Source organism: Haliotis asinina, chromosome 3 (genome assembly GCF_037392515.1).
Source record: "Haliotis asinina isolate JCU_RB_2024 chromosome 3, JCU_Hal_asi_v2, whole genome shotgun sequence".
Lineage (NCBI taxonomy): Eukaryota > Metazoa > Mollusca > Gastropoda > Lepetellida > Haliotidae > Haliotis > Haliotis asinina.
Window position 1 is genome coordinate 77,688,090 of NC_090282.1, and position 26,027 is coordinate 77,714,116.

At 40.5% G+C, this 26,027-nt stretch overlaps 3 protein-coding genes across 3 annotated transcripts; all 3 read right to left on the reverse strand.

The window, feature by feature from the left end:
• On the reverse strand, positions 1–1,176 carry LOC137279056 (uncharacterized). The gene has a single exon (XM_067811536.1). It carries the CDS (start codon positions 1,174–1,176, stop codon positions 1–3), a length of 1,176 nt encoding a protein of 391 aa, XP_067667637.1.
• A 6,864-nt stretch (positions 1,177–8,040) lies between these two features.
• On the reverse strand, positions 8,041–15,178 carry LOC137277094 (uncharacterized). Its single transcript, XM_067808756.1, has 8 exons — positions 14,996–15,178; positions 14,186–14,263; positions 13,573–13,635; positions 12,717–12,812; positions 11,004–11,183; positions 10,272–10,460; positions 9,435–9,626; positions 8,041–8,373 (listed from the first exon to the last, which is right to left on the reverse strand). The coding sequence occupies exons 1-8, from the start codon at positions 15,159–15,161 to the stop codon at positions 8,078–8,080; spliced, it is 1,260 nt and encodes a 419-aa protein (XP_067664857.1). The 5' UTR covers positions 15,162–15,178; the 3' UTR covers positions 8,041–8,077.
• Positions 15,179–21,641: 6,463 nt separating this feature from the next.
• Positions 21,642–25,615, reverse strand: LOC137277095 (uncharacterized). The gene is made up of 4 exons (XM_067808757.1): positions 25,546–25,615; positions 24,046–24,899; positions 22,789–23,053; positions 21,642–21,865 (listed from the first exon to the last, which is right to left on the reverse strand). Exons 1-4 carry the CDS (start codon positions 25,613–25,615, stop codon positions 21,642–21,644), a joined length of 1,413 nt encoding a protein of 470 aa, XP_067664858.1.
• Positions 25,616–26,027: the final 412 nt, after the last annotated feature.

Below are 26,027 nucleotides of genomic sequence, written 5' to 3' on the forward strand. Positions count from 1 at the left end.
TCAGTTAATCGTATGATGACTGTCAGTACAGCTGCAAATACGTCCACGGGTATTTACCACCATATCCATCAAAACAGGTGGAGGTACGTACACAGGGTTGCTAAACATATTGTTGCTGTACCAACTGGTGTATAACCTGCTACCCAAAACAGCCAACCTTTCCATGTGGTCGTTTCTGTATAGTCTATAGTCGAAGGTGAAAAGTTCAATCAACCCTGTTCCTGGAATCTGGAACAACGTGAGTGTCAGCCCCGCACCGTGTACTCCGATAAGAATGTCCGTTTCACTGGCCAGTCTAATTTGTTCACTGACAGTTAAGGTCTCCAACGCAACAGCTCTCACTAAATCCTTAGGAAATGTGCTTTTCAGAGACCGAGTTAAGTCATCTGAATTATTGAACTGCCTTCCTATGATACCTCTAAGGTTTCGTGAATGAGCGACATAGTTTCTTCTCAACACAAGAGTTATCTTAATCCTGTCACAATCTATTTGCCTGCCCTGAAACCCCCCTACACGATATGAAACATCATACTGGAAGTCGTCGATGTAAGGGATAGGATTGGTGTATTGCACAATAGGCACAAGTTTTAAATGGGGAACTAAGGCAAACTGTTCCAGGAGAGTTATTTCCAACCACCCAACTCTGACAACCTTCTTGAAGAGAAGTTCCCACAATCCGTCCAGACCAGTAGCTGGATGAGCATCAAGGATGAGAATGGTGGTCTCGGCGGCAGCTCTGCTCATTTCCCTGGCAGTTAGATATGCGCTGTACAGTTCCATGACAGTCCAGTACATATTTGCATAGTCGGAGCGAATAATTCCAACAGTCAGTCCCTCCAAACTGCTCTCATACACTGTCCTGTCCCCATCGAGTTCATCAATAGCAGTTATGATACTGTACATAGAAGTAGGTGCAATGCGATTTTGCTTATATGCGAGTTTAAACATTTCCTTCAGACGAGATTTGCCTGAACACACTGTTGTTACAAACCCATCAGTGAAAGTGAAATATTCCATGTTTTCTTTCTGATTCTCCACACGGATTATGTCCTCCCCTCCTCTCCTGACTCCGGCAGCCTTTGAAGAGTTAATCACAACATTCTGCAGTAGTATTACATGTGACTGCAAGTACTCCATTTCTCCCCGACACTGAGAGAGATTTCTTCCGTACATCATTCTCGCTGCTGAGATTCTCGGGGTGAAGTCATCTTTCTTATTTAATGTCAGAAGTAGCATCAAGAGATATCTGACCGTAGCAACAATGCACATTATCTTAAACACTAACAGTACTGACTTTGAACGACACTGGCATATACCCATTTTGCTGACTTATTTGTGTCTACAGTACCCTTGATCATTGATCATTCAGTCAGCTGTTTTGACCCTATGCACGTTTACACACTCAGATAAGTTGGTCATAAACTACTGGTTGAACTACACCCGTACAGGCCGGTATTGCGTCCTGAATCCGTTGAACACAGTCAGATATACGAATACCGTCACATCATCCCCAGCCGGCACAAATATATTTACGGGTCCTGTTCCAGCCCATACAACCAGGTGCATGTGTATGGTTTTCCAACTCACACAGCCAGGTATATGGTCCTGTTCCAACTCACACAGCCAGGTATATGGTCCTGTTCCAACTCACACAGCCAGGTATATGGTCCTGTTCCAACTCACACAGCCAGGTATATGGTCCTGTTCCAAATCACACAGCCAGGTATATGGTCCTGTTCCAACTCACACAGCCAGGTATATGGTCCTGTTCCAACTCACACAGCCAGGTATATGGTCCTGTTCCAACTCACACAGCCAGGTATATGGTCCTGTTCCAACTCACACAGCCAGGTATATGGTCCTGTTCCAACTCACACAGCCAGGTATATGGTCCTGTTCCAAATCACACAGTCAGGTACACACATTTTGCCTGTGTTGGTGTGACGTCCTCAACTACGCGTGTTCCTCAGCATGCTTTTCCAGTCGTCTTTAAAACGTACATCCAGACACATTCAGTTGGAAATGTACATATCCTGTAATTACAAACACATAGTGTGAAAACTGATATGCAGATTACCATAGTAAACCAAAAACATCAAACATGTACACATATGCATGAACCTTTGTGACAGGATTCTCTGGAACATGACAAATATTTCAATGTAAATAAACATTGTTTGATAATCGCATTTGGTTTACATATCAGAAAGGTGAAATGAAACCGTCAGTTGGCACTCATCTATGACCAAGCTCGTGGGCGTGTTGCACTCGGCATCACTCCCGCTGCATGGCAGCAACCTGGCAACGTGTTTGATGGCAACCTGCAGGAAAACAGTACAGGGCAATCAGTAACACGGCCTCAAATCGAGTAAAAGGGAACTGGAAATAAATCCCATCCCATCGTAGAGCGGTGACCGGCTGACGTTGAACTTGACCGCCTGATCGCCTTTTTGGAAGCACCAGTTGAGTTTAAGGTGCTATTTCAATCCGTAGTTCCCATGGGGAGACTTAGATAGTAATGTTGCATGTCCTGTAGAGACAACTGCAGCATGTATTTCTTACAGAAATCGTAAACATGACTTTAAGAATATTTAGTTTGTAAACTAACGTCAACAAACAATTAGTCTTCGACAGTTAACTTTACATATTACTACACACATGGTGGACGTTTGTACCTTTTCAACATATGTAATAAGAACACCCAGAAGGCGTGGTCTATCCTTGGTAGATCCAGGAATTCTACAGCGCTACTTTGTCTTTGCCACTCAGTAGACGCCGTCCATCCTGTGTAGAAGTAGGTGTAAGAGTCCTTGTTATGAAGAAAACAGCGTCCATCCCGTGCGGAAATGTGGACACGGCATCACAGTGATGGTGCCGTCTTGGTTAGCCATCAAACGCCGGCTGCCACGTGTTACTACAATACTTGCAACCGAACTGTTTCTTCGTTTTCAGCAAAGATATGGGGTGAAGACGACTGGACATGCGACATGGCGTGTGTTGTTGGGACATATCTGAGTAGAATGATTGACGAGCAAACCCAAGTCCGTGTCTCGCAGAGTCATGTTGATGCACTGTGCCTTGTCGTGTGTGTAGTGAGATTATTTGGGATAGAGCACACGAGATCGCAAACAAGCAGACATCCTGTGTGCCTTCCTCTGTGTCACGTGACCATCACAATCAGCAAGTACAAACCTTACGATGAAATACCTAGTATCTAGAGCATGATATATCATGGAATTATCCGTGTAGAACGTGATCTATTTACTCTCACTGTAGATCGCCATCATTTCAGTCTAAGTAAACTTAGTCTCAGTGTTATTTGTTAAACTCATCTACTGAGTCTAACAAACCCCAGTAGGAGGTCGTGTCTGGTAACCTTTGAGCGAGAAATGTCCGTCGAGACCACCTTTGAATCAGCAAGTGGACATTCGTACATAACTTATAGATGGTTTGTTCCTGAACGATTACTATTTTCCGTACGATCGCTTCCAGGTGGTGCACATGGAGCACGCTACATTACTGTCAACAGTGAGTAAACCTATCGTAACTCTGTAGTTTAACTTACACTTAAGAATATCGTGCAGGGCGTAGATTTTCGAAGCTGTCTTAGAGCTAAGATAATTGTAAGTGCGATATATTAACATTAACTTACGGCTACCTTAGCTCTAAGATAGTTGTAAGTGCAATAACTTACGGCTATCTTAGCGCTAAGACAGCTTCCAAAATCTAGGCCCGAGTGTCTAAAGCGTTTGATGATGTTGATGTAAACATTCTATCGATATTATCCAAAATGTACTTGTCATAAGGTAAAATGCATCTTATATACAAGATAAGTATGAAAAACATTTATTGAGAATTGCGGCTATTTGATGATGGAATGAATGCTATCGCTGTTTGGTAATAATAAGAAGATATAGAACATAATAGTGAGTGAGTTCAGTTTTACGCTGCACTCAGCAATATTCCAGCTATATGGTGGCGGTCTGTAAATAATCGAGTCTGGACCAGACAATCCTGTTATCAACAATATGAGCATCGGTCTGCGCAAATGGGAACCGATGACATGCGTCAATCAAGTCAGAGAGCCTGACCATCCGATCCCGTTAGTCGCCTCTTGCGAAGAGCATAGTCGCCTTTTATAGCAACATAATAGCCGAGTAACAGAATAAAAACACTCTTAAAGTATTAGTTATAGTCCTTTTGGCTCAAAAGCGGACCGATACATTGCAATTTAACTCTAAAGCTAAAAAATATATAATATCCTTTGAAACGATGATCATAATCAAAACATCATGCCGACTCTATGAGGTTTTGGCAGAATTTTGGTCTTAAAATTGTTTATTTGTCATTAACATATTGACACAGTTCACTGTTCGTACGAGGACGGTACAACACAGGTTAATGAATGAATAACTTTATTGGCATTGTTCACATGCTTCTCGTTTGGTCGATGTTCCTATTGGCTGTCAGATTCCCTTTAACCAAGCAAGATATAGTTCTTCACACAATCGGAATTCAGAAACCGTGTCTATCGATTTGTCGTTCGCCTCATTTGCAATTTCTAGAACTAAATAAAATTGATTTGTATTAAAGGCGAATGTACAAATCTGATATCTGGAGACTGTGGCAGCTGTCTGACATACATTTCTGTACACACAACTCATCGTGATATAGCTAGACTGTATATTACTGATAGTGGCAAAAACATCACTGACAAACACTTTGCCATAATCATAACACCCCTGTTCAAATATATGATAATTCCCACTATAGCGTGATTTAGTGTTTATTCCTAATGCATTATCCTAGCAATATGAAGACCTCGTGTATATATTGCAATCCAGTGATCAACACTCGATCTACGCAATTGGGATACGATGACATGTGTCATCCAAGTCATATTTTAGCAATAGAAACTGGTAGGTATGAAAACATAAATCTTGTAAATGTCAAATGTGTAAAGATGATATTGAAGACGAGCTACACTTTATATTCAAATTCCATCACCTCTATAACTATAAAGCAATGTATATTAAGCCGTATTAATATAAATGTCCATCAGCAGTTAAACGTATTCAACTACTTGGTATTAATAATGTTAATAAGTGTTAAGCAATTTAGGGAAATATTTATGAAAGGCTTGTTTATTAAGAAAGGAAGTAACCAGTAAACAGTAATTCTACAACTACCTTCACCTTTACCTTTATAGTCAACTGTCACCATGCTTGTTAATCATTACCAATAACAATTGCGATGCCAATGTACCAATTGGCTGAACAGATAACGGTAATAATCGAATCGAATCGACGTCAGCGAGTCTCTCAGCCCTGTTAGTCAGCTCTTTCGACAAGCATGGATTACTGAAGATTTTACTGATTTTCTCCGATTCCCGGTAAGTTTGTTCATCCTAGGAGTTAATATACCATGAACGTGCCATCTTGAACTGATACGTATTTTTATGCCATGAAACGTTGATTGTAACTGCTGGAAATTGATTGAAGCGTTCATACAATACTTGTTGCCAATTACTTGGACCTTGTAGGGGCTGTGGGGTAGCCGTAGATTCCGTGTTCGATTGCCAACATGGACACAATATCCGAATCCCATTTCTGGTGTCCCATGCCGTGATATTGCTGCAATATTGCTATGAGTGGCGTGAAACTATACTCACTCAGGCACTCATTCACGAGCCTCACAGATTGTCTATTCCCTTGCTCTACATCTGTAACCTCTCTGCATATATAGTGCGTAAGAGGCAAGGATCGCCGTTCCCGCTTTCCGGAGTAAACAGCAGTGTTTGAGGCACTGTGAAGCAGGATTTTCTTAAAGTATGGCAGTACCTAAACGTGCCCAAGACTAGGATAGGTTGATGACGTTCGGTAATGTTTCCATTGTGGACGATATCGGAAAACACTGACTGGATCTGAACTACACGGTTTTCTGGATTGAGCCCGGTTTATTTTCAACAGCTTTGTAGTAAAGTGTCAAGTCGGTATGTTATCGCTCACTGGTTTCCATTCTCAATTCACCGGGAGGATAGACTAAATTGTGTCGATAAAACCTCCTTCACACATTCGTTTAATTTGTAGAAGGGAAACATACCTTTAATTGAAAGATATTTGCAAGGGAAAGTGATAGTCATATGACTTTAAAAATGTTAGGTTGTATTTGAGATGTGTGAAAAATAAGACATATCGCCGACCTGTTCTGATCCGCCATTGAAATACTGTACAGTGTTGTTTGAGTGTTTCTACTTATTGCTTCAAAAACATCTTTCACATACACCTTTAATTCCTATGAGGGGAATATACATCAGGTGAAATGTGTTTGCAAGTAATAGCGATGGTTTCATAATCTAAACAAATGTTAGGATGTATTTGAAGTGTGTGAAAAATGTGACAAATTGCTGATCTGATCTGATCCGCCATGATAATACTACACTGCATTGTTTTGTGTTTCTAGTTATTGTTCCAAAACTTCTTTCACATACACTTTTAAGTTTTATGAGGTTTATATACCATCAGGTGAAAGGTGTTTGCAAGTAGTAATAGTTTTATCATTTTAAACAAATTGTTAGGGTGTATGTGATGTGAAGTGAAAAATATGATATATCGCCAATCTGATGTGATCCGCCAATGATGCTTGTGATGCTTGAGGGTTATAGTTCTATAACTTCTTTCTTTCTTGTTGGTCTTATCATTTGACAAAACTGGAAATGTGTTTACAACGCTTTGCGATAGTTTTAAACTTTCTGTTTTTGAGGGGTGTGTGACAGTGTCAGTTAACATTTTGTTAATGTTCATGCAATTCCCCACATGCAATAAGATATCTGAATTAATAATTATTAATGTAAACAAAAATGTCTCAAAGAAAATTTTTCAAAAAGGACAGCTGGTGTTAACGTATGTGTTCTAGCGATACTTTTGCGTTCTTTAACATGTTTTGAGCGGGATGGCCGTGGTGTGTCATGCATTCATTCTTTGATTCATTCACATATGTACTTCTTGCTTTTCTTTTTTCTTTCATTCATTTTCGTAAAATTCTTGCTCTTAATTCTTACTATAACTCATTCATTCACTCATTGTAAAATTCCGACTGATACAATAAACTGGCTGAAGTTCTCTTAAATACAGATGAAACGTACACTGGGAACGAAACAAGTCGCAGTTGCGTTCGAGCATGACAAGGCACACGTTAATTAGTACAAAAAAATTTAAAGAAAGCAAGAGAGTGACCTATCCCTGTTGCAGATTATCCCTGGTCTAAGGGGAGGAACACTGTTCCTGTGTCCTCCGCCATGATTTATAATGAATATTGCTAGAAGCGGCGTTAAACCATACTCAGTCGACCAATCAATCACTTTAGTCGCCCGTCTAACACGCATGAGTTGCTTAATATCAATTCTAGCCCGAGTGTTCGAAACTTAAAGGCACAACGCCACACATTTTCGACAATATTTTGGCCTATATTTTATTCGTTAGGGCCATGTGCACTCCCTTTACCTTACTACTAATGCAAATAAGGACTTATTATCCTTTACGACTTAGGAAATGTTTGAAATAGCTTCCAAACAGATAACACTTGTCATAATGCATATTCAGTGGGAACGATTGCTCCCTACATCGAAAACTGTCACACGCGGCGTTGTCGGTGTAAGCCGAACTGGTTTAAATCACAAGTTGTTCGTAGGATATTCGTAAAGAGCGGACATAACTCTATAGGGTTCGCTTGAAATAGAGGGTTGGAAAAGTCGATTTAATGCAACGATTTAATTTATTTGAACTATTCAGTTTAATCTTGTAACCTTAATGCATTAGTTTCGTTTCGGAGTAAACGACGCGGTAGCTTCCCTGGAGACTGATAGTTAGAAAGTATAGTAATATTTGATAGTTAGTAATATTGAGAGAAATACATTGATTTATATATTATCGGGGCAGTGTGGTGTGACATTAGACCTTTAAGATCATATCGTTGGATTTCATCTCAGTTGAAATCATGATTACAGTCGACTAGCCCTGGACACAAGATATGGACACGCTATAAACTGATGGGACTGTTTTATTACCAATGTGACGGTTTATGCCACACTACACTCGGGAACTTTACATGTCTCCCAGCGGTGTTTGGGATCGGTGGTGTAACACCACAGTTTTCCAGATCCTTTCAGTAGCCCAGGGTCACGGCAGTAGTTAGCTACATCATCCAGGCTCTCAGCACCAGTCCAAGTCGTTCGGGTGAAAAGTATAGGTTTGGCATACCCATGGCGGTGTGGCTTGAAGCTAGCCCACTTTTGACAGGTGCGGCCATTTGTAGTAGTTGCATGAGTTCCCCCGTACACAATCCTCGAATGGTAACGATAGCTGCAGGTGGTGACTGCAAGAACAATTTGAGACATCGATTCCAGATTTTGCATAGTTGTACCTGAAGGTTACTAGCCCACAAAATGATTCGAAATTTGAATGTAGACACGTGTTTCGTCTTCTAGCTGCTAATGTGATGAACATTTTCATCAGGTCATAATCATGCATAATTAAAATGGCAAAACTGACAATATTCATGTGCAGACACTTAGATACTATAAGACGAAGATCATTTTTATTTGTTATTATTATTCATATAATAGGAAACATATGTCATATTTGGGGTTACACTTTCTTCGTAAAGTACAAATTCTAGCTGTTTGGGGGGCGAGTTCCTTCCGGGATTCGAACCCGCACCCTCAGAGTCAGGCGGCAGCACACAAAGTCAGGCGCCTAACACGATCAGCCACCGCGACTTCTACAAAAATAGGAGTGGGAGGACTGGTGGTCTAGGTGGTGGCTCGACTCCCATAGCCGAAAGCTATGAGTACACAATGCCATTTGAAAAGTGGTCAAATGTAACATATGTCATATCTGGGATTATACGTTCTTCGTAATGTACAAATCCTAGTACTTTTGTGGTCGAGTCCCGCACCTTGTGATATGAAAACAGCAAGAAGAAGATAATATTTATTACGGAGGCAAGAAAATAGTATTTATTTGAGAGCATCTACGTGTATAACTAACAATGGCTTCCAATGAACCTAGAGGGTGTTTCATACTGAAGTGTTTAAGAAACTATACACAGAATACAGTTACTGCTTGGTTATATAAGTTGATCAGAGTAGATATCAATCAGGTGTTGACTGACTGAAAGAAGCCCAGACAAGATCGTTACGGTGTAAACTGTTTTAACATCTTCTTTATTTTTCTGTGCATTGTGAAAGTAAAAATCACACAGCTTGCATCAATGCCGTCCCAAGGAGTGAGTTTACGCTTATCGTACGGAACGCAAAGGATGGGCGTATAATTCATTCATTCATTCATTCATTCAATTATTTATTTATTCATTTATTGGACTGTCACTACTAATGTTTCACATACATTAAGTAAGTTTTACTGTTGTAAACTCACAGTTGTTGCAGGAAATGTCAACGTCTGACCACTTTCCCTCGGCGTCGCATTTGGAGACGTGGTTCTTACCACCGATGTTGAAATGGCCATATTTACAGTTGTATTTGGCAACAACACCGCTGTCTGTGACGGTTTTATTGATTTCTGTTGACGGTCGTGATGGTGGCGATGACGCGAAACAGATAGTGGGTACTGCAAGGAAGGAGAAGGTTGTTCGCAGTGTTTCCACAACTTTACAGTTGCTATCTACAGTGCTTTGGGTACATGTGTATAAAGCGAAATATACTGGACAAAATAAGTTAGGGATATTTTATGATTGATATTTCATGAGTCAATGACTAAATAGACCATTATTCATAATTTCAAAATTTACATATATCCCTAACTAATTTTGTCCAGTATAGTTTCCAAATTTTGCAAGCCAATCGGGTTAGTTATATCTGTAGTTACTAGCCCACAAAATAATTCACTGGCCGAAAATTGAATGTAGACAAGGATTTCATCTTTTAGCTGATAGTATAATGAACATTTACATTTTTATCAGGTCATAATCTTACATGATTTAAAAGTTTAACCTAACTTAACAAGACAAAGACATTGATATATTTACAGAATGACCCCATGAAAATTTGCGAGACAGTCACTGTGAAGAATCAGTGGTTCGATTGGGTTTTTACTAGCCAATATAAAATGCAAGGGCCCCTTGGCTACTTCGCACACTATGCAAGAAGATAATATTTATGTGCATAAGTAAGAAGATATAGTTCCTATGATGATAAAAATGACGCTATAACCTGTATCATATACATCATGTAAGTTGTACTGTTTTAAACTCACTGTTGCAGGAAATGTCAACGTCTGACCACTTTCCCTCGGCGTCGCATTTGGAGACGTGGTTCTTACCGCCGATGCTGGAATAGCCATATTTACACTTGTATCTGGCAACAACACCGCTGTCTGTGACGGTTTTATTGAATTCTGTTGACGGTCGTGATGGTGGCGATGACGTCAAACAGGGATGGGGTACTGCAAGGAAGGAGAAGGTTGTTCAGCAGTGTTTCCACAACATTACAGTTGCTATCTACAGTGGTTTAGGCACATGTGTATAAAGCCGCGTATGATAGGAGCAGTGTGCGAAAGTGTCCACATTTTGAAAGCCAATCGTGCTAGCTTTTCTGGACGAAAACTGAATGTAGAGACGGATTTCATCTTCAAGATGCTAATATGATGAATATGTATTTCGGGTCATAATTTTGCATGATCAAAAAGTGTATTCTAACACTAAATTGAAGAGAGTAACATATTTACAAAATGAGCCCATGAAAATTCACTAGCCAGTCGGGTCAGTCACTGTGAAGATGTAATGGCCCGACAGGGTTTCTACAAGCCACGGGCCTGCGGACCAGTGGCTATTTCAGGACTAGAGGAGACCACAATGAACAATATTGCGACGTTTTGACAAGTACCTCAGCGCAGTATAGGGTTTCAAGTTATGAGTCTCTTACAGTTCAGAAACATGAAGACGGAACAATGCTGTAATTCCATTAAGGTGAAGTCTGGGTGTGATACCTGTTGTGCTCTCCACGCGTGGTACTTCCTCGTCTTCTTCTTCTTCCCTACGATGGCCTGTCCTGGGGTGGCCAGCAAGTTGCGGAGATGCATTACCGGTATCAGATACCTGGCTGGTCTCGTCAGCGGACTGTTCCGGCGTTAGGTTGTTGGGGTTTTCAGTGGCTGTGGCAGCTTGGGCTATAAATGGTGGTGAGGTTAAAAGTAGATTAAGTAGTTGTCATGGTTACGTGTGCTTTGATAAACAGATGGAACGTTTGAAAACTACTTTCACGCCATATCTTACTCAGCATACTAATCCAAGTAACCGAGACTTATAGAACACCCAGGGTAGCGCAGACGTATACAACAGTTATCCCGTAGTAGATCAGGCTTATACAACAGTTAACCCTCTGTAGTTCACGCTTATAGAACAGTTACCACGAGCAGATGAGGCTTATGGAACAGCTGCCCCCGAGTAGCTCAGGGTTATATAACGGATGGCCTTGGGTAGCTCAGGCGTATAGAACAGTTACCATGAAATTACTCCAGGCCTGGACAACAATTACACCGAGTAGCTCAACTTATACACAGTTACTCTTGAGTAGAAAAGATTCAAGGTAACAGTTATCGGGTGATTAGCCGTGCGTGAGAGAAAAGGTACTCCGAGTAACGGCGACAGTAGCTAAGGTTTATACAACAGGCTTATTGACAGTAACCGTGGTTTACACAACTGTACGTTACCCCGAAAGTAACTAAGGTTTATACAACAGGCTTATTGACAGTAACCGTGGTTTACACAACTGTACGTTACCCCGAAAGTAGCTAAGGTTTATACAACAGGCTTATTGACAGTAACCGTGGTTTACACAACTGTACGTTACCCCGAAAGTAGCTAAGGTTTATACAACAGGCTTATTGACAGTAACCGTGGTTTACACAACTGTACGTTACCCCGAAAGTAGCTAAGGTTTATACAACAGGCTTATTGACAGTAACCGTGGTTTACACAACTGTACGTTACCCCGAAAGTAGCTAAGGTTTATACAACAGGCTTATTGACAGTAGCCGTGGTTTACACAACTGTACGTTACCCGACAGTAGCTAAGGTTTATACAACAGGCTTATTGACAGTAGCCGTGGTTTACACAACTGTACGTTACCCGACAGTAGCTAAGGTTTATACAACAGGCTTATTGACAGTAGCCGTGGTTTATACAACTGTACGTTACCCTGAAAGTAGCTAAGGTTTGAAGAACAGTTACCCCGACAGTAGCCCCGGTTTATACAACTTGTACCTCCACAATAGCCAACAGTTACCCCGACAGTAGCCAAAGTTTGTCCAACAGTTACCTCGACCGAAGCCATGGTTTATGCAACATGTACTATGTATTCCGACCGTAGTCCTGGTTTATACAACGGTTACCCCGATGATAGCTGTGGTTGACAAAACAGTTACTCCGACTGTAGACTGTATGGTTTATGCAACAGTTACCCAGACAGAAGCAATGGTTTATACAACATGTACTATGTACTCCGACAGAAGCCAATATATACACAACAGATCCACTGGCTGCATTGTAGTTTTGCAGGTATAACATCGGTACAAAGATTAGAATCCCTTTTTGATTAGTCATGTAGATTGACAAAATCATAACTGATAAGTCAGAATGACAAGGCCCACAACTAACTCAGGAATATGGTATGAACTTAGAAATAAAGTAGATGACATGCCTTGTTCAGTCCATTTCCGTGTGTCTTTGGCAGTCTGTTTTTCTTCCAAAGACAACAAGCGTTCAAACACTGTTTCCGCAAACATATCCATTCTCGCTGAAACCAAAATATAACATAGCTATACCTTCATACCTTTAATGTAGACGAGCGCCTTCAGCAAGGCTGTTTCAAGACATAAATAATGGACTAACCGCTAAATATTAGAGACAAAGTCCACAGTGATTGAAGCGGTCCTTAAACAAGCCACACCTTCAGAACCCTCGACTGTCATGCCCATGGTAGCTGTTCTCGAATTCATGCGCTTGATTTAAAAAAGTAGTCCATGGGTCACGTCACTTGTTTCAAATCAGGACTTGATGTGCAAGACATTTTGTCGGAAGTAAACGTGAATTTCATTGGAAAGGTATATCACGATCATGGAAGGCCTTTCTTGGGTAATAACATGAAACAATATCAGGACATACAATACCAGTTTCCAAGACAAAGCAGATGTTTTTTAAGCATTTTATATACAACAAAGCATCAAAAGAAATAACTTAAAAAACAGAAGTGTTTTATCACTCCTCCGTTCTACCACAGTTTCAACAGTTATATTCACAGTTATTAATGATACCAATGCATTCCTCATCCTTAAAAATGTAGTATTAGCCCTTGTAAAAATAGAGTTCGGTGGTCCAGCATTTTGGATATTTTTGAAAATAACAAGTGTTGGTGGCTATTTACAAAACCAACGTCAGCTCAATCACATGTACAGTTATTGTTCGGGACATGCTTCTCACAGCATGCTAAAGTTTTTACAATGAAAGTTACAGTTAAGACGCATATTTTTTATACCATTTGTGTACATCATACATACCAATGCCATCGCTGTGCCTCGCAACATCCTTTCTTAAAGACTTTACTCCATTCTCAATTTCACCTGAAGCCCGAAAGAGGTTTGTCACTTTATACGTTATAATGAAAAGAAACGTGGGTTTTGTTGTTGTTGTTGTTGTTTCTGTTTCTGTTGTTTTTTTTGTTTGTTTTTTTGTTTTTGTTTTTTTTTTGTCTTTGTTTGTTTGTTTTACGCCACATCTAGCCAGATCTTCATGCTTCATAACAGCTGGGAGCAGCCTAGTGGTCAAAGCGCTCGTTTGTCACGCCAAAGACCCAGGTTCGATTCCCCACATGGGTGCAATATGTCTTCAGCGTGACAATCAACCAGTTGTACATTGTATATCTAAATCATACTCATTAACAATCTGGTATCTACGCCGAAATTCGTCACAGTGGCATAGTGGTCTCGCTAATATAGTTACACATCAGAAGTTGTATTTCTTATTTGGCAAATAATCCAACAATGGATTGTGTGTAAATATTCAATACAAAATATCTGTTACATGCGAACATATAAAATTGTCAAAGGACCTGTGAGCAAATTTAAAAATAGGTTTATCATTCCTAACATAGCACGTTTACAGATAGTTTACCGTATTTGGAGCGGTCACTTTCCCGTGCCTTCTCTAGCTCATCCAGTCGATATAGCACCTGCTGCCATTGGCCCTGGTCTACACATAGAACATGTCATCAGTGCGAAAAGTGTCAACAATTCTCAGTAATCCCTGGAAACAACCAACTGTAAAAGGATGCTTTGTACCAAACCGTGATGTACCCGTTGTACGACAACGCTTCCTTATCAACGAAACTACTGTGAAGCGATACTCCTTCGGGGACCTTGATTCCCGGCTTTATGCAACATTAGTTGATCCACTCCACTATAATACTACTTGTTGTAACACGACGGTTACATGCTTGGGTAAGACGAGACTCTTTCAGCAACAGCGATTTTTATAAGCAACCCTGGGCCTAGATTTTCAAAGCCCTCTTAGCGCTAAGCTAGTCGTTGGTCCCATACATTAACATTAACTTACGACTATCTTAGCGCTACAAGAGCTTCGAAAATCTATGCCCTGATTACCATCTAATGTAAGACGATGCTCTTTGAACAACCCCGATTACAATCTAGTGTAAGAGAAGGCTCCTTCAACAACCGCGATTACAACAATGACGCCCTGTTAACAATCCCAATTACAATCTAATGTAAACGACATTCTTTTAATAACACCGATTACAACCTAATGTAAACGACATTCTGTGAATAACACCGATTACAACCTAATGTAAACGACATTCTTTTAATAACACCGATTACAACCTAATGCAAACTACACTTTTTCAACAATCCCAATTACAACCTACTGTAAGATGATACAGCCCCTAATGAATATTCATGGACGTACCACTCAGGGTCGGATTCCGGGGTTCTCTTCTGTCCCAGCTAGGTGGAGGTGGCCTGTCCGGTCTGGGGGGAGGCTGGGTCCATCCATCCTGGTTGGAATGGAACAACGCCAGTGCAGGCACACCCAGAAAGAACCACAGACTGAGACACGCTGTCGGGAGTTTCATGACAGATGTATTTCTCGCCCGCCTGTCTTGCTGGTGTTACTGCGTATTTATACACGTAATAATACTATGGTCGACGTCATGGTATTGTTGTGATCGGTGCGTAAAGGGTATTTGATCCAGAAAGAATACATTAGATGAAAGATGCTTAAGATTCTTGCAGCGTTTGGCTAAAGCCTTTCTTCCAAATTTCAATACAGGTGTGGCACGTATATTCGCTCAAAGGATCGGAGGTTGCCTGTTTCAACCATCAAGAGGGAGATCGATATCGTTGATTGGCATTTTTGGGAACCTGTGCTCACGTCAGCCTCCATTGTTTCACATATTCATGAAGCGGTTTATACCGAGACAGCAAACCTTGCCCTACTTTGACACAAAGTGCTTTAATAAGTATACCCTTGTCAGCCATGACATCTAAAGAATTGGTGCAGAAAGGCGACTTTGCGTTTAACTTTACGAGATCTCGCCATGGATAAGGGCGTGACCCATGAACATTTTCTCGAAAATGTATTCTCCGAGTGTGCCTGCTAATAATAAATATTAGCTGTAACGACCATATATTGAATGTCATTTCAACAACATTAAACAAACCCATTAATGACTCACCTGTCCACATTGTCTGTATGTGATAGGCAAAGAAAATTATAATTTTTTCGTATGTTCTTGAAATTCTAAATAACTGTTTTTAAATTTGATTCTGTCTATTTAACATCACCCATTTTTAAACAAATAGTAGAAAAAATATTCACTGAAAATTACTTGTGTGGTATGGAGACTTGGTTCTCTGGTATTGAGACCAGTCATCCACTTGGGAAAGAAATATGATAGGGTCAATGACTACATTGACCCTATCATATTTGAAATATTCTGATGAAAGTTATGAAGAGAAATGGAAATATTCTGATTTATTTTCAATGGGGGGATGCCTAACACATATGTCAGCAGCTGTTTGTCTTGCCATATGTTTGCATTGTATATTGTTATTTACTCAATTTATACTTTGAAAATTCAAACCATGTCGAAACATTCTTTGAGGGCTAACTTCCTGACAAATAATATATGATGAAGAGATATTTTTCCTCTGTACCATGCATTATTAGTTTGAGCCAAAGACGAAAGCGAGGTCATAGGGGGCCGTTAGAGGAGAAGTCCCTCGTGAGTAAATGGTCAGATCATCATGGTTTCGAATCTTAAAATCGCCAAATAAGATTCTTGTGTTAGTCTCCACCATCCTCAAACTCGTCTCGTCTCAGACTTAAATCACTCCCGACTTTTCTTCCACACACTGACACACCGTAGGTATGATAGTCAAAAAAGGGTAAATTCATCCACATGGCCAGTCTTCGTTGTCCCAAGCCGCGAGGTTTCTGGAATATTGCTAAAAGCGGCGTACAACTAAACTCACTCACTTGCTCAAGCATGCATGTATTAGGTGTTTCTTAACTATGTCAGTTTCTATCTCACTCACTCCCACCAATGATAACCTACAAATACAGAAATCAAATTTGTTATGATTGCTCAAACATTTTCATTCAAATGCAAAGGTGAATAGATAGTACCACGTTTTCTTATATACCGGTGTTTTAATTTGGTAGAAATATTAATTTTTACAAGCTAAGTTGTTGTCATGCGTTGTGAATATCTGTACGGGGGATATTTCCGATGTATACTGTACAAAAACTGTTAGGGGTATATGTAAACTTTGAAATCACGAATAATGGTCTATTTATTCACGGATACACTGATGAAATATCAATCCTAAAAATACAAATATCCCTAACGTATTTTGTCCAGTATATATTTCGTCCAATAAATATAAAAAGACTAACGACCGCTTGTCGTAGCTGACGACGCGAACGTCCAGCAGCCTTTGTTTCTTCGACTCAGTTTCCGAAATAGTTTCCAAAGTTTGCTAGATAGTCGGGTTACCTACGCTTGAAAGTTACCAGCCTACAAAATTAAATAGTTCATTATTTCAAAATATGAATTACAAACAAAGTAAAATATTACAAAAATGTATGAGAACAACATATTGTCGGGATATGACACAGATTTCACCATTAGGATTTCTAGAAATGTGACGTACAGTAATTACAGCTAGCCAGCTCGACAGTCTGGTGCAAATTTTAGAATGATCTTTCATACGTCTGGGTGACTTCTTAATGTCTGGTATGGTTAAATCCATTTTGGGCTGGCAACATTTTGAAGTTATCAGCCCTGATATCTGGCTGGGGTTTTGACCTATTTTATACACTGTTTTGTGAGTGATTTCAGAACAGTAGTGACTAAGATACAGTGTATATATCCCCTTTCATTTCAGTAAATGATTTAATTTACTATTTTTCACTTATGTATATACCCCAACGACAAGTGGCGTCATACTCACCACCTAGTAAGAACTGCTGACTTGTATCAATCAATTTAAATGTAGGTATAAAATGTGATAATCCCTGAGTGTGTGCACAGATACATAGGAATGTCGGGTCCTTTAGACTCTTTGCTGTAGACGGATGTATGACATGTGTTACAAATAGTCTGTAACTGTACATGTAACCTGTGTAAACGTCTGATTTAGTAGAGTCAGTGCATGATATTCCGCAGCAGTTGAATACACCAACAGAACTGTTTCAGTTTAGCGATTTGAACCCTTTGGTTAAGTTATCAGAACTGCGTGTTATCCGAATGCACTGTAGGATATGTTAAACGTTTATCAACCGAAACGGGACCTCTTAAGTATTTTTCCGATATAGTAAATGTAGTAGAGTATTTTAATAGCTAATCTTATTTCATATTTCTATTCATTTTTCTTGTTTTGTCTTTCTTAGTGTATAACAGATGTTATTGACAAATGAATGTTTATGCTTGTTGTGTGTCGTGACACATTTTAGTTTTGTTCCAGACAATTTTGAAGCTTGGTTGGAGGTTTTTATTTTTGATGTTACTTGTAAACATAAAACTAGTACAACATCAAAGGGCTGAGTCACAGAACGTGTGACAAGGGGCGTTTCTGCACATCTCGGAGTGACAGGCCGCCACGAGACTGAACGTGACAGAAACCATGGCAACCAGTGTACACAGACCTAGGGATTGGACCCGTAACCTGCAATCAGGAACAAATATCAAAACCTAGCGGTTACGTGGGCCACGGAAGTCTTTTTTACACAAAGTGCTTCTTCAAACCCGATCTAAAACAGTTTGGTGAGGCTATCATTCAACTGGTCCGACATATGTAGTTGTTTGCTTGTTGTTTTAGGCAGCACTCAGCTATACATTGTCAACTATATGTGAAACATCTGTTAAAAATCGAGTCTGGAACCAGCGTTCGACATGAATTGCACTGTCCCTGAACTTGCTGTTACGTTTATGAGTCGCAGTACCCTTTCTTTAAAGTCAGCCTTTCTCTGCAAAATTATCACACATTAGGATGTGAAACAAGTGCAATTGCACTGATCTTTGCTGTAGACGGATGTATGACATGTGTTACAAATAGTCTGTAACTGTACATGTAACCTGTGTAAACGTCTGATTTTTATGAGTCGCAGTACCTTTTCTTTAAAGTCAGCCTTTCTCTGCAATAATATCACACATTAGGATGTGAAACAAGTGCAATTGCACTGATCATCCATGTCTGGATAAACAATATACGATGTACATAATGTTATTCTCTTAAATCTCGCTCTAACATTCAACAACAATTATGACTGTCACTCATCACAAAGCGTTTTCGATGAAAGGACCAGCATACAAATTCTTTGTAACACTAGGGTTTCGGGAGAGTCCCAATGTACACACTCGTCAACGCCCCTAAAACATGAGATATCAGTCACTGGATCATTTGGTCCCTACTCAATAATTTACAGGTTATCATCATATAGCTGGTATACTGAAGAGTGCCGTGTCTAACAGCAATCGAACGTACCGCAACGGGTAAATGGTACCATTTGGTTGCCGGTATCCATATTTTTATAAACCGGATTCCAAGTTGATGATCATGAACAATTTTCATTCACTATCGTGGGTTGAGATGTTACATCACTTTTGCCAATGGAAAAACTTTTGTCTAATCATCCCCCAACAAAATGCCATGCGGTATCTGCGAGTACCGAACAATTATTTATGTCGCCCGCTCAAACCTACCATGTGCAGCACAAAACAGCCATCTCATCGCTACTTGTGGTCATGTGACTTATCAGTTGATTGACAAAGTCAGTCTTCAAGATCGCTTTGGAATGGATTACTTGTGTACAGGCGAGGTTTCAAAGGGCGTTACTCTCACGATACGCGAACTCGTATCCGCCCCTCGAAACACTTTCGTCATTCCAAACAAGAATTAATATCTGTGTATCATGATAAAGCAAAGGCTAGGATTTGAATGTTATGTCTGTGTTACAGGAACACACACGAGAAACATTTACACTACATCTTTCTTTCTTTGAGAGAACACAACGAATTCGGGGGAAAAAACACCTGCAGTTGACAGTGTTCTCATAGTGCTAACACCCCAAAATACTAAACTATAATATTTTCCATGTATATATACGCCTTGTTAACATTCTTGCCACTGAAGGACCTGATCTAAGAGGTTGCGGAAGGAACAAAGACTATTTTCTCAACGACCGAAAGGTTCTTGGTTGAGTCAAAACAGTGATTACTCCACAGTCGCGTTTCCAGCTGACTGGGTTACGTCTTATTACTACGCAGCCTGGTACAACAACCAGTCCAGAAGTTTGAGACCAACTTATATATATGTGTACACACACACACACACACACACACACACACACACACACACACACACACACACACACACACACACACACACACACACACACACATATATATATATATATATACATATATGAATCAGTATTATTCAATGCATCTAATTACTTGTATATTGCAACACTACGCTCCTTCTAATCCTTCCAAACACATCATGCAGTGTGCTTTGTCGTACAGCGTGCTCTGACAAACGGAAACCCGGAAATCGCGGAAATCTCAAAATGAGGCTCGGCCGCTAGAAACGTTTGGCGGTCTGGTGAAGACTTGATATTTTATCCATCTAATGAGAGTAAAGAACGTACAACAGATGTAACCAGTGAGCTAGATGGATTGTGAATCATTTTACGACCTCATCAAAAGGGCAGTCTGTGACGCCTAAGTTAACGACATGATGTCTACACCTCGATATAAAATTTAGAAATACGATATTATTCAACTTTAAATTTCGATTCATCTGTAAATACCATTTTCTTATGAAACAAGGAACTGGATTTCAGGTTAACCATAGTTCTGGCCCGTGAAGGTCCGGGCGAGAATAGGTCTTCAGCAACGAATGCTTGCCACAAAAGGCGACAATGCTTGTCGTATGAGACGACTAACGTGATCGGGTGATCAGGCTCGCTGACTTGGCTGATACATGTGATCGGTCCCCAGTTGCGCATATTGATGTTTCTTGCTGTTAATCACTGGACTGTCTCGTCCAGATTCAATTGTTTACAGACCGCCGCCATTAGCTGGAATAGTGCTGAGTGCGGCGTAAAACTCACCCACTAACTTATAGCTGTATGTAGTGTTTCTTTTTGCTTTCACACGAGAAAATTCGACCCGGCTGAAAAGTAGGTCATCGTCTTTATCGGTTTATGAGACATGTTTTGCGCAGGACCAAATTGAGGCAAACACCTGGACTGACTGTGAGAGTTGCTTTTACGTTGCGTGAACAAATCTCCTGTACGTTCACAGCTCAGATTTTCATAAACGTACACTAAATGATTGGCCCATTCCCTCATCGCAAATCACACGCCTTTCTGCTTTATTAACACGTTTTCCGACAAATCAACGTCGACGCTTGTAAATGCTAGGGGAGGTAATTCGTATTACTAAGAAACGACGTTTTAATGGACGGGACGACATCCTTTTCATTAAATTGGTGATCCAGTCAATTTTTCACGACGTGAAGAGATCTAGACTTGCTTCCTTTAAGGCTTCAGCATTGCAGAGAGGGATTGGCAGTTAAGAAAACATGTAGTCCAGGGACTGCGAGACACGACAGGTAAGGAGTTTGTGTAGCTTTACTGAAAAGCTTGGAAATAAAGAGCATGCTTTGAAATGCATTGTTTTGTTGAATTAATGCTATCTTCGACTTATACCAGTTTGATGAAAACAAGGAGTATGCGTATGGCCCTAACATACCTCGGAACATAAAAAGGGCGATCAGCAAGAAAGAATATTTATTGATGGATAGATGAAAATAAATTACTAACAGTTCTACAAGAGGATTAATACTCGTATATAACACAAACCACGTACATTTAAACAGTCGCAGGTAAATAGCACAGGCAATAAATAATTCACATGCACAAACATTCAAACATGATTTTCTTAAATATTCGTTTTCTAGTAGCAACACCATTCCGCCAAAATCATGAATATGAGAAATCTCGCATTAGTGGTAAATTTTCTTTGGTCCTAGTACCACACATCTCACACTGGAACGGAGATGTGATTCTGGTGTGACGTCATAATGTGGGTTGTCAAGTCTGATTGGTGCAGGAAACCTGCTCCACACAATTGACAGATGATTGTTTGTTCCTGCGCATGCGTATGACCACGTGTGTTCTCCAGTACGTGCGAGCGTCGATGAGCAGTGAGGGTGCTAGCCAGAGTAAACCCTTTACCGCAGATGTCACACTTGTGGGGACGTTCACCTAAACAAACCAACAATACAGCGTCACATGAAGTACAAAACGGTTTTCGGAAATCGAAAATTACGAGATCAAAAGCAAATGCAACCTTACTATAATTCAACAATAAGGAAGAAAAGTCTGTAAAGTCTGAACGAAAAACCCGAGTCATGAAAAAAGGGAAGCATTAAACTCGAAGAACCATTGGTTTGTCCACATTTCGGTTCCTTGAACGAAACTCATGGATCCATTCGCTTGGTCCTCGTCATCTCAGATTACCTGTCCTTGATTACAATTTGTCGGTAATCAAACAGGTTACGCAACTAGGTCTGACGGGACAGTCAGAATGCGAGTTCCAACCTCAATGTTGGATTGACAATGTCAGTCCAATGACTCACGGTTCCACTGATTATGATCGAAATTTAGAGTAATACACTGACACATACTTAAATTAAAGCCATAAAAAAACGTTTCATCCGGAAACGCATGGGCGTAGCTACCATTATATAACCAAGCCTGGATTTACACCTGCCTGTCTTCTTTATATGAAAGTTTGGTAAGCCTTCAATACGATCTAAATATAAAGCTTTGCAACATATCGGGTTTACACGAAATAAATGGGTTGCTACGCGCCTGGAAAGGATGTCTCTACAGTTCGTTAAAAGCTCATAGGTGGTTTATATATAATAAGAGTTAATTGCCGCACCTTCCACTCCTGTCGACGTGTGATTCGACAGTAAGGAGCTAATGAAACTGAAGCGCGGGTAATCCACGATTGCAAGAACCAGGGAAAAGGATCAGGATTAACTTAGCATGGGCGGATCCAGGAAGTTTGAAAGGGGTGGGGGAGGGGCTGTTGGTGTGCAGATGGTTCGAATTCTCAATACAGGGAAAGATGCAATCATTTTGTACAAGACGTTTTCTCTATGATCTATGCCCTGTATTACCTGTGTGTGTGTAGCAGTGTATCTTCATGTCAATCTTCTGGTGGAATCCTTTTCCACAGTACGGGCACAGGAAGGGCTTGTAGTTAGTGTGAGTGCGCATGTGCGTGTGAAGGTTGGAGGCTCTGTTGAAGGCTTTGTTGCACGTGGCGCACACATACGGCTTGAAGGTTGTATGCGTCAAACGATGACGTGTCAGGTTGCCTGGCTGGCGGAACGCTCGACCACACTGCTCACATTTGAAAGGTTTGTCACCTGTGTGAATGCGCTGAAAACAAACAGTCCCGTGTTCAGTCAATCGATAGCATCTAAATCAGCCTATGATAAATACATCGCATAACTGTAACACACGTTTGAATTTCCTATCATCAAATATAACATATCACTCGTTCCCCAAATGATTGAATCTAGTTTTCCTTCTTCGCAAAACTGTTTGTAACATGTTCATGCTGTTGATCACTTGATTGTCTAGTCCAGACTCGATAATATTGCCTCGTGTGGCGCCACACAAGAAATCCTTTGGTCCAAAGCAGCCAGAAGTAAGCAGTAGGTTCAAGGATCCGTTTTCAGAACTACCCAAACCAAGCCAGCAACAAATTCATCGATCAAAGGGTGTGGATTTAACAAACACAACAATATGAGAACAGGTTTTAAATTACATTTGTGACGTCATTCCATTGTCTGCTCGCTCTGTTACTTTTCAGGAATGGAGCGACGTGTACCGCTTTAAAATTAAAGACTTCATTTTATAATTTAGGTATTGAGTTTTAAAAACATAAATGTTCTCAATATTTTGAATGTAATTTAAGTAGGATAAAGTCCTCGTAATGTAGCCGAGACACATTCTTTTCAAGGAATGGAGTTATGAGTCTAACACGTCTCTCGTTATAGAATAATTAAGAATCACAGAAATTTGCCTACCAATGATTTTGTTATTCATCCTAGTTGGAAACACGATCGTATATTTGTTACTAAAATAACAACCCGCTTCTGAACATAATGTCCTGATATACCTGGATACTGAAATGAGCTATTAGAACGGTTTATTGCTGCTGAAAGATGCTCCCGACGAATGATGAGTGTACCTCCGGTTCCGGTTTTGTTCCCGAAATATTGATAGCCAAAACTGAACCTGTAATTTACTTCAAGGTGCCTGTGTCCGGACACCATTGTCCTCGCCACTGCTGGATAAACTAGTAGCCCAGTTGCACCATTCTAAACACATGTAATGTTTCGGCCAAAATAGCTACATATACATACCTTATGAGTTACGAGTGTGTTGCTCCTTGAGAACGACTTGCCGCATGTGTCACATTTGTATTTCTTCACCGGTGGTGGTTTGTCTGTGTGGGTACGTCGATGGTGCAGTCCCTCCAACTGTAAGAACGCCGGGTGCAGTCCACCCACCCCATGAGTCACCCCACCCAGAGGGAAGTGACGATGAGACTTTGAGTACAGCCTTCCATATGCGGGGTGCTGCTCTGGTGTAAGTTCACGCTTCACCGCTGAAGCTACCCCGGGCATGTGGGTACACATTACTTCGGCGTCCGGCTGCCTGAGTTTCCCAACGTCATAGTCATGTTTACCATTACTTTCATTTCTGTGGGGTGTAGAGTCTGTTTCAGATTTGCATTCATCGGATTCAGAGTTGTCTTCATTTCTGGGCGATTTCTGCAGAAGCTTTGAAAGGTTCATGAGATATGTTGTAAATGGAATGCTTGTGTCAACAGTTGTCCAAGGACACTTCGGATCAATAGGGACTCCTTTAACACACACAGTGGGCAGGGGAGGAAGAGAGATTGCGAAAGCTGGTGATGGGTACATCTGAAGAGGTGGAGTCGAATGGGCATCTGTCTTCTGCACGGTTCTGAACATTGGATGAGGGTACATCTGCCCGTAAGCGACTTCCGATGTTAGTTTGTTGTGCGTGGAGGTCGTGTTGTATCTTAGAATCGGTTCGAATGCTGACCTTTCGGACAGGTTCAGAGGAGATGACAACTTGTCGTCGCGTTGATGTTCAGGAGAAGAAGATGTATCAGAACAGGCCATGCTGTCGGCGACACCACTGTCGCCACTACAGTCGACGGAAGACGTCTCTGATTCGTCCTCTGGTACTAGAAGAGACAGGAGTTTTATTTCTTAAAGGTGCCTTTTATGATTAGTATTTACAACAATGTTTTCTCCTAAAAGAAGCTCTCACTCTGGACTGAGACTATTCTGATGGGGCGCAGAACCAAAACCATCTGTTTGATACGTAGCGGAGAAATCGGAAATCATCCTATTCGTGTAACATTAGTGTTCAGAGAAGCGACTACATCGCATCGAACATATTCGTTTAACAGATTTAGCGCCCCTCAGAGCTTTATTTTAACCATAATGCGTACGTACACCTGGAACAATGACAAGCTGTAATATTTACTTACAAAATATTTATTCATGAACATTTTATACCATCCAAATCTATGATTATTGTTTCTTCTTCACATTGGGATTTTGTAAGTCCTCCTTGTCATTAGTTTTTACTATCCTTTCAATTTGTCTTCTACTTGGTATCATAATACATGGCTTAGATGGCGCACAGGTCCAATACCTTTTCGAGCAGACTGACGTCAGATATCACAGAAGGTCCGACCATTTGATGGCGATCCTATCAGAACATCGGACTATATAGTAATTATCGCAAAGGGGAATTTTTACCATTATTAAAATGTAGATTTGTGTATTTCAAAATACAAATAAGTAAAGGCGACATATTCTTACCTTCCTGTTCTTTGTACAAAACCTCCAGTAGTTTCTTTCTCTTGCCGCTCATTAGGAATGATTTGGGCATATCAGATTAGCTGTGATGTGTTGTGTACAGCTAAACCGCTCACCTAAATCTGCACTCCCTAATCCAAAGTATCTACCTTATTCTCACTACAGAGCGGCGGGTGTTCAGGCTCGGCCAATGAGAGGCGAGACGGTGACCAATCAAATTCAGCGTTGCTCCTTTTAACGGCGATGAATACCCGTGAACTGCTGCCCATCAGGAAACCGAATGATTTGATTGGTTGATGAGCACGGATCTACTGATGCCTCCGTATATTTTAGCCCGTCTTTGTTTGAATAATGTTATGCTTGGTGGGAAAAAATAACATTAATATTTGTTTTCAGCTGTACTTTATTCCTGTAATTATACTACAATCAAGGTGTTTCCCACTAACCGACTTTGGACAAAAAGAAACAAGTTAGTAGATATCTGT

Coding starts and splice junctions, on each gene's coding strand:
- LOC137279056 (XM_067811536.1), bottom strand. CDS start 1,176: ATGATGTACGGAAGAAATCTCTCTCAGTGTCGGGGAGAAATGGAGTAC.
- LOC137277094 (XM_067808756.1), bottom strand. CDS start 15,161: ATGAAACTCCCGACAGCGTGTCTCAGTCTGTGGTTCTTTCTGGGTGTG. Junction 11,184..12,716: donor ACGGAAATGGACTGAACAAG/GCATGTCATCTA, acceptor CACCATTTATAG/CCCAAGCTGCCACAGCCACT. Junction 8,374..9,434: donor TGACATTTCCTGCAACAACT/GTGAGTTTACAA, acceptor TTGTTCTTGCAG/TCACCACCTGCAGCTATCGT.
- LOC137277095 (XM_067808757.1), bottom strand. CDS start 25,615: ATGCCCAAATCATTCCTAATGAGCGGCAAGAGAAAGAAACTACTGGAG. Junction 24,900..25,545: donor TTTGTACAAAGAACAGGAAG/GTAAGAATATGT, acceptor TGTCTCTTCTAG/TACCAGAGGACGAATCAGAG. Junction 23,054..24,045: donor ACACACTCGTAACTCATAAG/GTATGTATATGT, acceptor GTTTGTTTTCAG/CGCATTCACACAGGTGACAA.